Source organism: Onychostruthus taczanowskii, unplaced genomic scaffold (genome assembly GCF_017590055.1).
Source record: "Onychostruthus taczanowskii isolate IOZ18803 unplaced genomic scaffold, ASM1759005v1 scaffold1, whole genome shotgun sequence".
NCBI classification, from domain to species: Eukaryota; Metazoa; Chordata; class Aves; order Passeriformes; family Passeridae; genus Onychostruthus; species Onychostruthus taczanowskii.
In genome coordinates, this window is record NW_024496525.1 from 32,781,543 (window position 1) to 32,795,527 (window position 13,985).

The window sequence follows — 13,985 nt, forward strand, 5'->3', positions numbered from 1 at the left end:
TAAACTTCTGCAAATTTAAGCTGGGATTTTCCAAATCAGAAATGTCAGTAACTCACGCTACTCAAGTTATTATTTGTATAGTGAGTTTATTGTGAATTAAGAATACAGTGTTTTAATGGTACATGTGAAGGCTGTCACGTATGCCCCCCTGGTTTTCATTGTGCACTTGAGAGAAGCGTTAATATAAACAAAAGAGCAAATAATTATATACACCTCCTTTCCCAGAAAATCTCTGAAGCAATTCCACCAGTGTGGCAGATCATTCTAAGCATTTAACTATCCCATAAGTATATACATTAAAATTTATTTATCCACATTTGAATAATATTCTTTGGAAGCATGTTTTATTCTGGTATCTTACAAACATGATTTAGTTGCATGGTTTTTGGTCTTGAAATTATTCTGTTGGTTTTTGCTGTTTGGTTTTATTTTTTTAATATTGTAAGGCTAAATATGACCTGCCACAACAACAAAAAAAATGAGAAGAGAGGAAGAGGCAAAGCATTAGTCTTTCTACACTAATATTTAATTTTTATATTTTAAAATGTTTGTGGAATATATATACTACCTTAGCTGAAATAAAGAAAAAAACATTTTAATAACAAAGCAAAAGTAGATCAGAAAGTTCCCAAATCTAAACAGGTAAGTATAGTTCTCATAATAGTTTAGAGCCCATTCTGAAAACAATCTGTAATCTAAATATAACTGATGTGTTTTGAAAAGCCTCTTTAACAAGTCTTTTGGTACTGTTGAGCCTTTCAATTATTTACTTTCATGGTTCTGGTATCTACCCAGACTTTGCTCAACCTATGGGCTCATCTGCACATGTCATAATTGTTGTCCTTGGGGTAGATATGAAGAAGTAATTCTTATTATTAGTGTACAATCTCGTACATCCATGAACTTGAAAATTTGAATTTAGTAAATTCTGTTCAAGTGTTTTCATGAATACTAACCTTGGGTTTTAATTTTCAGTTAGCAGAAAATCAGGAAAACATTCTCTTCTGTGGATTATTTTGTTTTCATGGAGGATTGAGGATTGCAAAAATACAACCTTCATTTGGTTGTATCTCCAGCAATATTAGATTTACTATCTTTTTCTTCCTCCAACAAGATTAGTTCAGTTCTTGCTGAAGATGTCACGATAGATGAGGCCCCGTCAGTTTCAGCTTTTTCACCTTCTCCTATTTCTTTAGGTGATAAGCTTTCTTGTGCATCAAAAAACACATCTGGCTTATCTGTTGGACTATCTTCATCTGAGAGTCTTCCCTCTTTATGACCCACCTCTTCTTTATCAACAGACTTAGCCTTTTTGGAAGGAGATGTGAAACCAAGCTTGGGAAATCTAAACCATCCAGCTTTTTCAGCCTGCTTAGAGGAATCATCTGATGTGTCAGCAGGTTTCACATCTTCTGGAACCGATTTTTTTATTTCTGCTTTTGCATCTGTGCTTGTTTCATCCCCAGAAGATGAAAAGCCAATATTTGGAAGCCAAAATTTAAATCTTCCAGGAGATCTTTTACTATCAGTCTTTTCTTTCTCATTGGTTGTGTCTTTTTCTTCACCTTCCACTGCTTCAACTACATCTTCATCTTCAGAGAGAGGAGCTGCAGTTATTCCCTCTGGTGGTTTATCAGGAAAACTCTCTTCAAGTTTACTGGAACCCTTTACTTCAGCAACAGATGTTTTTAACTTTGACAAACTTACTTTTCCTCTCGATTCTTCAGACTCGTGGTGTGGTTTGTCGGATAGTTTAAGCTCAGCACTGCCAGTTCTCTGTGCTGCTACTCCAAAGCTTTCACCAGCACCTGTAGGTTTTCTCACTGATGCATCTCCTGTTGGAGATGGCTGCTGGATCAGCATGTCTAAATCACTGTGTGATTCAGGCAACTTGGCCTTGAGCAATGAGAATCCCAAAGTGGCAGTTTTGACCTCTGATGACAGAATCTCTGATTCTTTCAGTATTTCAGTAGTGTAAATCTCACACCGCTCAATAGCAACATGTTCAGGTTCTACTTTTTCACTTACTTCTTGGCCCTCTGTATAAGACCAATGAATGTCTTGCCCTGCACTTGAAAGAGAGGACTCTATGGTGGCTGTCATTTGTGCTGTTTTAATGTCAGGTTCAGTCAGAGTTAAAATTTTGCTTTTTGCTTTTTGAACACTCCCCTCTACAGCTCCTGGTGTTTCTTCAAGGATAGCAGAGCTTGCTTGCAGTTGCACTATTTCAATGTCAGTACTAGATCCCTTCGGATCTGTTACTACTTTTGACAGTGAAACATCAGCTTCAATTGGGGAAGTTCTGAAAGTGAATCTTGGTATTTTTAGTTTGGGAATTCTTACACTTACTTCTGGGACACCTTGTGTTCGGTCCACTGTTTCCCCTGTTATGCTGGCAGATGCTTCTATATGATCTAGAGCTGGACTTTTCAGGCCAATTGATTCTTCTGGTTTTGGTAACTGCATTTCTGCTGTGCCTCTTTCACTTTTAGGTGCTGAATCAGCTTCTGACTTTGGCAAATGGGTATCATCTTCAAACCCCCTGATTTCAGAATGCAACATTCCAAACCTTGGAATCTTAAACTTGTATGCTTTAATTTTACTTGTTTCTGCTCTGTCTTCTACTTGCACTTCCACTCCTGCAAACACATCCTTGTCAACACTTTTCACTCGAAATTTCATTTCAGGATCTACTTCAGTAATTTTAACATCTGTCTTCACTGTTGGAACTTCTACCTTTAGATCTTCCAGCTTAGCAGTAACGTAAGTACCATCTTCTGATCCTTTTGTTGTAGACCATTCACACATAGTCCTTTTTAAGTGACTTTCTTCACTCTCTTTTCCTATGATTTTCACCTCACCCTTTATCTTTCCTTTTTTAATTGCTGCCTGTTTGTTTTGAATATCTAGCTCTTCCTTTGGAAGATTAACATCTATTTTCTTCTGTGTTGCATCCAGAGTAATTTCAGCTGATGATGGTTTGCATCCTACCCCTGATGTCTCTAACTTCATGGAACTTTCTACCTTTTGGACATTTATATCCTGTGATTTGCCTTTATGCTCTGGAGATGTCACAGTACACGTAGGAAATTTATTTGTTGAACTCTTGTCTTTGTCAGTTTCTGAAGCACTTGGGTATGATTTAGACAATTCTGCTGCAGACACTGTGATTTCTGAAGTATGTCCATCAGCACTACGCTTAACTACATCTGCGTAAGTTTCAGTTTGTGGAATACTCACTCTACTATCTGTTCTTTCTGTGGATAATGAAATATCTCCTTCAATCTTTGGCAAGCCAACATTAGGACTCTTCACAGAATCTCCTAATTTTTGAATCCCTTCTTTTCCAATAGTAATTTCAGCAACTGCATGTGGTAATGAGAAGGTATTTTCAGGAACACTTGTTTCAGTTTGTACTTTAGCAGAAGGAATACTTGCCTGAGCTTTTTCCATACTTTCAATATTGGCATCACTTTTTTTTTCCTTTAAGGATGACCTGCCAAATGCAGGTATTCTGAATTTTGGCATTTTAAACCATCCCTGATGTTCTTCAGCCTGAACTTCTTCAGCTTTTATTTCATGTTCTTTTAATTTGATTTCCTTCTCCTCAAGACTCTCACTAACTCCCTCTGTCTTTGGTTTAGACACTGACTGGGTGCTTATGTCTACCTTTGCATCTTTAATGCCATCCATCAGAGATTGGGGTGTTTTTATCTTACCATCAACTACTCCAGGATCTGACATATCAGATATAAGTTCTGATGCTGGAACTCCCACAGCAATGTCAGCAATTTCATTTGTTGTTCTTAGTTGGGGTAGCTCAGCTTCTATTTTTGGAGAGCTGATTTCTGTCTCTGGGACTTTCCCTTTTGTTCGGGAGATTCCAAACTTTGTCTTCTGGAATTTGGGCATTTTAATCTTCCCTTCATGACCTTCCAATTTCACTGTTTTTCCATCCACAACTGATGAGCTTTCTGTTAATATACAAGGGCTCTTCAAATCAACTGAAGCTTCTCCTTTGGGGAGTTTAGTACCTGTTTTTTGAATGCTACATTCATTGGTAGAACTTATTTTTACGTCAACCTGTTGAAAACTCCCTTCTGAGGGAGTCAAAGAAGCATCAATCTTTGCAGAGCTGGCTGTTATTTCAGTTTTAGAGGCTTCAGTTTCTACTCTGGAAAATTCCAGAGCGTGGACTGTAGTGTCAGCCAGTTTTATGCTGATTTGTGCCCCTTCTTCAGTCCCTTCAGGATGACTTTTTTCTATATCAGGTATCTTGATAGAATCATCACCCTCTATTTCTGTTTTAGGAAAAGTAGAATCACCTTCAACTTTTTGAGATTTTGGAACCTTGATCTTGGAGAGTGAAATTTTAGGCATGACAAATTGAGGCTTTTTAACTGGACTTTTTTCTTCAACTTTTCCTGCAGCTATTTCCAGGTCAAGGTCTGGCCCACTACCTTGATTATCAGTTGCAGTTCCTTTCATTTCTGTGTCTGTTCTGCTTGACATGACAGCAAGCTTTTGGTCTTCCAGATTTGCTCCAGAATCAGATTTAACACTTGCTTCCTTCTTTGGTGACCAACTGAAGGATGGAAGTTTGAATTTGGGCATTTTGAAATGTCCTTCTTTCTCTTCTCCGTCTCCATCTTGCTTTATTTCCCCCTTGATCTTTACTGCTGCATCTGAATCCTGAATACCACTGTCTGTTTTTGGAATAGGAATGTCAGCTGATGGGAGGTGAACATCAGTCTCTGATGTCTTACTGTCAGTTTTGGTAATTTTGGCTTCAGGGCTGTAAGTCCCCATTTCTGTGCCACATTCCACCTTCAAGCCTGGTGCCTCAACAGCAATGTCAGATATTTCTACTGTTGCTTTTAGCTGGGGAACCTTGACTTCTGATTTGGATTGGCCAGCATCCTTTTCTGATCTTTTCCCTTTAGAAAGTGTAATTCCTCCCTTTGGCATTTGGAATTTAGACATTTTTGTTTTCCCTTCAGAACCTTCAGCTTTTATCTCTACATCACCCTCAGCAATTTCACTTGTTCTTTCAACACTTATGTCAGGACTCTTCAAGTCAAGCGAACCTTCAGGTATCATCTTAATATTTGAGGTGGAGAGGCTGGCATTAGCAGCAGCTGATTTCAGTGTCAGCTCATCTCCTTCACATGTAGAAACTTTGACCTCACCTGTAGGCATGCTAATATCCATCTCTATTTTGGGAGCTTTGGCTTCTGGTTTGGAAAATTCCAAAGTTGGGATTGTAACTGTAGGAACTTCTATGCACAGTCCTGCAACTTCTCCACTGCTTCCTTTCTCAGATTTCTGAACAGAAACCCCTTCTTTTTCTTGTTTGGCTCCAGATACATCAGTTTCCAGTACAGGCAGAGAGACCTGTACTTTCTGACCCTTAATTTTAGGGAATGAGATCTTTGGCATGGTAAATTGGGACTTCTTGGTTTTGGCCTTTTCACCGTCTTTTTCTGTTGTATCCAATTCTTCATGAAGGTATTGATTCTCAGGAGCAGGAGAAGTTAATTCAGATCCCATATCTCCAGATAAGGTAGACAAAGCGGGTCCTTCCAGATGTCCCTCAACATGAGAAGGAGCAAAAGCTTCTTTCTTTGGTGACCACTTAAATGAAGGCAGTTTCAATTTTGATGATTTAAATTTGTTTTCTTTCTCCTCAGTACCCTTCTCTCCTTTAACTACTTCCTGTTCTGCCTTGCACTCTAAATCTGGCCCATGGATTTCTGCTTCTAAGTTTGGCAAAGTAACCTCCAAGGATGAGAGATTTGGATCCATTGTTGGTGCATCCAGAACAACTTCAAGTGAAGGCTTATGCAACTTTACACCAAGATGGGCATCAGAGATTTGAGCTGGTTTTTCAGTATCAGGATCAGTCATATCAGATGTTATCCTTCCCTTGAAAATTTCAGATTCCACGTTGGAACCAATATCACTTTCAGATGCTTTTCCCTTAGATCGAATTCTGAATTTGGGTTTTCGGAATTTAGGAATTTTAACTGTGATCTCTGTGTCAATCAAAGACATTTCAGCAGATGTGGTTTTGCCCTCTAGCTTAAAACCTCCCTGATCTTCAGAACCATCTTCACTTAAAATTTCAAAATCTGAAAGATTTTCCTCAGCAAGAGATGCTATTTTTGATTCTGATTCTGTTAGATTAGTTTGGTATTTAGTAAGAGTAATATCCCCCTTTTGTAATGAGGACTCCAGATCAATATTAGATGAAGTCACTTCAGATTTAGAGAAACCAATGCTAGGAACTCTGAATTTAGTACTTTTAGACACACTGCCACCCTTAACAACAGACAAACGCTTTGGTTCAACACTCTCAGAAAGAACAGAAGAACTTTCCTCTGTTAAAGAATAACAAAGCGTTTCTGAAACAGAAATATCACACCCTGACTGTCTTTCTGCATGAGGTTTGAAACTTTTAGAAACAGAAATTTTAGGCATTCTAAATACAGAGCTTTTAGATTTACCAACTTCCTCCTCTTTACCAGTACAAGAATCGAGGGGAATATCAAAACTGGGCGGCTGGATTTCAGAGTCAGAAAATGTCACATGTACATTGGCGGTTCCTGACGGCACCGTACCTTCAGGCTCCTTGAGAGTAATGTCCACCTCGGCGGCCACAGTGCCCTTGGGCTCTCTGCTGCTGGACCAGCCAAAGGAAGGCATGCCAAACTTGGGCATCTTGAACTTGCCATCCTTGGTCTTGGCGGCCTCCTTCTCTGGGACTTTGGCGTCTCCTTCAAGGCTGAGAGTGGCCTCGGGCGCCTGCAGGTCGACGCTGTCCTTGGGAAGGCTGACGTCCACAGTGCTGAGGCTGATGTCCACCTTGGGAGCTTTGATGTCAGCTTTGGGCATCTTGAGGGAGGGCTTCTCCAGCTTCACGCCGGTGCCCTCCCCTGCAGCCGTCACGGTGGCGGACGGGAGCTCGACCTCTGCGCTGGGCAGGCTGACCTCGGCTGTGGGCGCCTCGGCCTTGGGGGAGGATACTGTGAATTTGGGTTTGTCAAACTTGGGCATCTTGAGCTTGCCTTTCAGGCCCGTGCCTTCCAGCTCGAGCTTGCCTTCGGCGGAGGGCGCTTTGAGGTCTACGTCGGGCGCTTGCAGCTCGAGGGAGCCTTCGACCGAGGGCAGCTTGACGTCGGGGGCCGTGACAGTGATGTCGGCGTCGGCGGCCTTGAGCTCTGCCTGCGGGAGGCTGACGTCTGCGTCCATTTTTGGAGACTTGACGGTGGGCTTGGAGAAGACTACGCTGGGCACCTTGACTTTGGGCATGTGTATTTTCATGCCGCCGCCCTCAGCTTTGCCAGCGGCCACCTCCAGGCTGGCTTCGGCCTCGGGGCCCTGCAGGGCGACTTCGCCCTCCTGGCCTTTGGGCAGCGAGACCTCGGCCTTGGGCAGGCTGACCTGCGCCTGGGGAGCTTTGACTTTGGGCAGCTTGACGCTGGGCATCTTGACGTCGGGCATCTTGAATCGGCCTTTCTCACCCTCTGCTGCTACCGTGGCCGTCTCGACGGTCACCTCCACACCGGGCGCTTGGATATCAGCCGCGGGCAGGGTCACCTCCACTTCGGTGGCTCCGGAAGGCACCGTCACCTCAGGCTTCTGGAGGCTGACGTCCACCTCGGCGGCCACGGTGCCCTTGGGCTCTCTGCTGCTGGACCAGCCAAAGGAAGGCATGCCGAACTTGGGCATCTTGAACTTGCCGTCCTTGGTCTTGGCGGCCTCCTTCTCTGGGACTTTGGCGTCTCCTTCAAGGCTGAGAGTGGCCTCGGGCGCCTGCAGGTCGACGCTGGCCTGGGGAAGGCTGACGTCGACAGAGGGCAGGCTGATGTCCATCTTGGGAGCTTTGATATTCGATGGTGTTATTTCTGAAATTTCATCTTTTGATTTTTTATTCAATTCACTTTTCAGTATTTCATTTTCTGTTTGTAAAGTACATATTTTTCCCTTTCTATCTTCGGTTTTAATTTGTATTGGGGAAATTTTTATTGGTTTTGTTTTGGGACTCTGCAACTGTCCTTCAAGGTTTTGTGTTATATAGTTTTCATCTATTTTTTCCACGGATATTCCTATTTTTGTTTCAGCACTTGGAAGTGTAATTTCTTCTGCTGGTCCACTTACCTGAAGTCCTCCTGCATTTTCTAGGGTTTGCACTTTTATATCCCCTTCACTTATCTCTTCTTCAGGCTGGGCTGTTTGTTCCTTGGCAATTGACCAGGTAAATGTAGGGAATTTTAATTTTGGTAGTCTGAATTTGCTTTCTTTCCCCTCTATATCTTTTTCTTCTCTCTTCATTCCAATTTCCATATTGAAGGCTTTGTCATTTGTGAGTACGCCATCGTCCTCCATCCTTTCCTTTCTTACACGACCTTCTGTGTCCTCTTTGCTTTCTTCTCTTGTTATTTTCATGTCAGTCTTAGGTGCTTTGGCCACTTTGAATGACGGCATTTGCATTTTCCAAGAAGATACGTCTGATTCTGAATCTGGCATAAGAGTTTTCACATTGAAATTCCTGCTGTCCTCTGAAGTTATATCAGCTATTTTTTCTGGTCCTGACTGTGGAATGTCACTTCCCTGTTTGGTAGTGTCCTTCTCTGTCTCTTTTCTTTTGGGCACTGAAATTCCATAATTTAGTATTTGTGTGTCTTCTTCTGCTTGTTTTTCTCCTGATTCCAGTGTGTCAGATGCCTGTATTTCTGCTTTAGCGGTGCCAATTTCTAGGCCTTTTACCTGTACAGATCCTTTAGTATAGTGACCCATCAAGTCTATGTTAATTCCACCTTCTCCATCTTTTTTATCTGCTGTTCCTTTCTGTTTCTTTTTTCGGGATTTTGATGAGGCTTGTGGTGATTTTTTAGTTGGGCTTACCTTCAGATCAGCAGTTTCTAAACTAGGCTTTGGTATCTCTGTTGTTATGTCTGGTACTTCAGGTACACTAACTTTTGATTTTGCTTCCTTGTCTTTTTTAATGCTTATTTCAACTTCAGGGCATTGTTTTACATGAGATGGAATGCCATTTTTAATCTCTTTTAAGTCTTTTGCTAAAGTTTCATGTTCCTCCCCCATTTTCATTTCATAAGCAGGAGATGTGGTATATTCAACAGTTAAGATTTCAGGATTTTCCAGGCTTATATCATCTTTATATATTTTTTCTCTTTCAGAGATCAGTGTCGTTTTTGTTTCTTTTTTTTGCTTCTCTTGTGGTTCTGGTTTGGACCTGTGCATTCTGAATCCAATGCTAGGGAACTTCAGCTTCCTTTGGCTTCCTTTTTTCTCTTTGGCATGGACCTCTTGTGGAAATTGAGACTCTGTGTCCGTGCTTGTAGGGGAAATGTCCTGCAAAGCAGGCTCATACGCATCTGATGTACTATGAGATCTTCTGTGCCTCAGTATCTTTTTATTTTTGATTGATTGAAATTTTGGCCACGATAATCTATCTTTTTTAGGTCTCTTACTTCTTCCTACCCTTTGGCTTACAATTAATGTTTCTCTGTCTTCTTCTGAAATGGATTTTCCTGAAACATGCAGTGTTTCTTCAGGAATGCTCTCACTGAATTCTTTTTCCTAAAAGAACAAATAGTAGTCAGAAGATTAGAAGTAACCTAAATATAGGTGCAACATAAAATAAAAAACATACCATAAAACATGTATAAAAATGTTATTTTTATTAGTAGTATCTACTTATTATATTAAAAATCCTGAAGATTATAAAAATGGGCAATGTCATGCAGAAATTACATAAAACAAATTGACTGTAATATATGGATTTCTGAAGATTTTAATTCCTTGCAAGCAAGACATCAAGACATTATAGTAAACAGAGGTTTCTATATGTGTGTGTATATATATATATATATATATATATATATATATATATATATGCCTGTACAAATATATGTTACATATAGCATTTATGTACATGTATATGAAGAAAATATAATTTTTATGTTGATGGAAACCTATTAAGAGATCTGTCAAAATATCACTGGTTAAACACAGATTTTTTTTTTTTAATAGAAAAGCCTTACAGAGGAGTTTTGGATAAAAATTTTTACTGATATTTTACATTTTTGAACATACTTATTATAAGTATTACAGAGATTACCCCAGTCTGTTCCATCAGTGGACAATTAACAATTAAAAAATGCTGACTCGCTAAAGAATATTTTCATACCCTCAAACAAGATTGTGGATTTATATAAAATCCATAGATATCCATATCCATAGACAAAAATCAAGATATTTAAAAAGCTGCAAATATTGTGTGGGATTTTTTAAAATCATGAATATTCACGCTAGTAACTTTAAACACACTTGTAAGTCTTAAGAAGACACAAGCGTGTGTTTTATCATCTATTTCCACACAGCACATTACTATAGTATGTTACCCAAACTTTGTAAATTAATCAGAAATCTACCTGGCCTATCCTTTCCTTTTTGTGCTGGCCCAAAGAGTGTTCCAGATCTTCTTGCACGGCAATTTTTCTTTTGAGGCTGAATTGGACTCTGTATGGCTCGGAATATTGGAGAATCTTGAGTGCATCTTCATATTTGATGTTATCAAAAAATATTGTAGCACTTAGAAGCTGATCACCTGTAAGCAGAGTAATACATAATTTTAATTACTTTGTGTTTTCTTATCATTTTCTCAATTGTTTTTTGTTTTCCATTTTAGTTTTGTATATACTACTTTCTGTGTGTCTTATTTAGTGTTCCAGTGAAAACTGATTTTTTTACAGTGTACAAAAAAAATCACATTTCATTATTGTTCAAGAAAGTGATCTTAGAAATTATTAATATGGACAGGTTAAGCTCACAGATAACATTAGTTGGTTTGAAATCTACTATTTCTGACACCTAAAGAAATGGCAGACCACACAGCTACAATTCTCATTATTTAAAGATACAGAATAAAATCAAAACAAAATAAAAAATCAGACTGTACCTTCTCTAAGACTAAATATTTTTGAAGCAGGAGATTCCTTAAGCACTTTTTTAATAAATATTCCTTCATTTCCTCCACCTTTCACACTAAAACCACTAGCTCCAGCTTCCACTTCTGTTTTCAGGGTCACTTCCATTGTCTCCTAGAGATGGAAAAATATGTGAATGTATCATTTTTTATTCATTTGTAATAAAGGGTTCTAAGTTGTTCTACAATAAAAATCTTAGTCTCCTCAGGTATATTTTCAATAGCTCAAGAAAGATTATCCAAAATAGAGGATATACTTAGTGCGGGTTTGATTCTGTTCTAAATTACAATTAAGCACGTGTGTTAGGGTTATGTTGAATCAGGGTCATAGGGAAAATACGTTATAATTTTAAAATGTGAAACATGTGGAAACTTTTACGGTTGAAAGATTGTATTTTCTGTGAAGATGTTAACCACTCAAATTAAAGTCAATGGGTCAGAAAAGTCAGAATAAGAGTTAATGCTGTACTGCACTCAAATCAGAGAAGGCTAAAGAAAGAATTCTAAAAAGAATTATGGAAGGACCACAAATAGGACAAATCAAGGTTCCTGCCCAAGCCACAACTTGGCCATTCATGAAGTTCCTGGTCGAAACAAGTCCAAAGTGATTCTTTGACCATTTGTCCTTCCTTCTGTCCACCCATTCATGTCTGTGTGTTTTAACAAACTTTACTATTTACAAGGCTCATACCTAAAACTACAGAGTGCTTTTATACTGACCTGCTTTGATTTGTCTGTAGAATGTTTTTTGTTTGCTTCTTGAAGCTGAAAAACAATTTTTAATTATTTCAAATTCAGAAGCCACCGTGTTCTTAAGTACAAGTCAGTTGAAATTCCTGGTTTAGAGCAAGAAATGAGGCTGACTTTACTGGCAACAGAGCAAAATCAGGATCAAGTGCCATGTACAACATAAATTATTTAACTATACTAATCCCAGCAGTAAATTAGATGCCAAGGCCTCCCTTCATTGTACCAAAATTTGTATTTGGTCAGAGACTAAATGTTTTATGACACTGGGAGCTTTTCTGTGTCCTAATGTAGTACATCATTCATCTTTCAATTTTGTAAACATTTTTTTTTTTTTTACTTATTCAACTTCAGCATGAATTTTAAACTGTTGCCTACTTAACATGGCTGTACAAGTTAAATCCATAACTTTGAATGACCAAGAGGTACAGGTAATTTTGAAATACTTGTTAGTTAGATTCAAGCCATATATTCTAACAGGAAAAACAATATAATTTCTTTATGCTCTCTGCCTTGTGTCCTTTACAGAATTAAGTCAAATGCATATTCTTGCCAAGAAACAAGAACATGGTCAGCAAGTCCAGCATAAAATAATTCCATCAATGAACACAGATGCAGTTTTTGTTGGGACAGGAAGACAATATGGCTGCAGCAATCTCCCATTCTATGGCATGTGACTCTCTGCTACTTGTGGGAGCTAAAGCCTCTTGAATCAACTTGATAAAGCCATGCCTGCATGAAAATTCAGTATCTTGCCTTTAAATAGTCTTCTTCTACGGGATATTCATAAACTGGAGAGGATCCTTGTGGCCTTGGACGAATGTCTTCTACTGCCACTTCATTAACCTGTGGAAAAGACATGAGCAGTGGTAAAGGAACATCCACATTAAACAGCGACTCGTTTTTAGGACTGTTTCTCTAGCTATCCATTGTGTTCTCTGAGTGTTCTCTGACGGTGGATAAAAAATAACCAATAACTCTTTTTTTAGGTCAAGAACAAGTACAGTTCTCATGATAAAGCACTCAAAACCACAAGGGACAGAGTTCTGAGAGACAAAACGCAGTGGTAAGCTTATTTTGATTTTCTTTTTGTATTGTATGTATCTACAGACTGAACAGACTGAAAACGGACAGATCAATTAGTATTAATTGAAAAAGTGAAAAAAAAAAAATCCGTTCCCTGCTCCATTTGCACACCTAAACTTTGCATCCAATGGCTTCAAACTTTCTTGCCCTCTATAAGCAAGCAAACCATGGAAAAGTCCCAGCAGGAATTTCTGCTGACAAGCAACTGGCATTCTTCCTTCTCCAGTCAGACAATAGGGAACCTAAACTGTCTAAATCCTTGAAGTTACTGTAGTTAAAAGCCATATAATAGTTTGCTAAGTCTTGGTAGTAAACTTATGCCAATGACCCATGCAAAGAGCAGATGCCTTTACACTGAAACATCTTTCTGGGTTTTCAGCTGGCAGAACAATCCTAAAATATAACATTTTTAATGGGAAGGAAAACCACCAGCAAGACCTAGCCATAAATAAAATATTTAAGATCCCATTTTGCCAAACTGTCATCACAGAAAAAATTCAACTCTAAAAAACTCACAGAATCTTCCTCCTCTGCATCTGCATCGCCATCAGCATCTCCCGGGGGCTCGGCCGCTCTCAGCTGTCGTCCAGAACCTGAAAGCAGCACACAGGTTGTTGGTGCCTGCACGATCCACACAGAGCACAGAGCAGTCAGCTTGCAAGCTGAAACCCCCTGCAGCAGCACGGCAAGGGCTGTGCACAGGCCACTGGAAAGGCCTGCCTTAATTTAGATTCCTAGCATCACAGAATGGTTTGGGTTGGAAGGGACCTTAAAGATCATCTAGTTCTCCCTACTAGCCATGGGCAGGGGTTATAATCTGGTTTACTTCTAATTCCACATTTTCTCCAAGGTTGGGGGGTTTTTCTCCTTCACAAAAGCCTTTACATTTCTGGATGTAAGTATTTCTGCTATCTTTAGAAAAGCTTCAAAAAGAAAAGCATCCACCATCTGCTGATCCCTGTCTCCTGCACCAGCCCCCACCTTTCCACAGGGACTGAGTGTAGCCCACAATGAAGGCTTGGAAGGATTAGAGACCAGAAAAAGGGAAGGAGAGGTGTACAAAGGGAATCTGAAGTGTTTTGCCCTGAGGTGTTTTATTCTTTAAAATAACAGAATCATTAATTAACAGTTTGCTAATTCA

At 39.5% G+C, this 13,985-nt stretch overlaps 1 protein-coding gene across 2 annotated transcripts in view; it reads right to left on the reverse strand.

Annotated features, from left to right (window-relative positions):
- Positions 1-69: 69 nt before the first annotated feature.
- AHNAK2 (AHNAK nucleoprotein 2) overlaps positions 70-13,985 on the reverse strand; it is a 60,566-nt gene continuing 46,650 nt past the window's right edge. For both annotated transcript variants that reach the window (XM_041416841.1, XM_041416933.1), the window contains exons 2-7: positions 13,361-13,437; positions 12,515-12,604; positions 11,732-11,776; positions 10,985-11,126; positions 10,458-10,633; positions 70-9,603 (exon numbers count right to left, since the gene is read on the reverse strand). In XM_041416841.1, the coding sequence (XP_041272775.1) occupies positions 1,057-9,603; positions 10,458-10,633; positions 10,985-11,126; positions 11,732-11,776; positions 12,515-12,604; positions 13,361-13,437 (9,077 nt within the window). In that variant the 3' untranslated portion in view covers positions 70-1,056. The remainder of the gene's footprint in view (positions 9,604-10,457; positions 10,634-10,984; positions 11,127-11,731; positions 11,777-12,514; positions 12,605-13,360; positions 13,438-13,985) is intronic.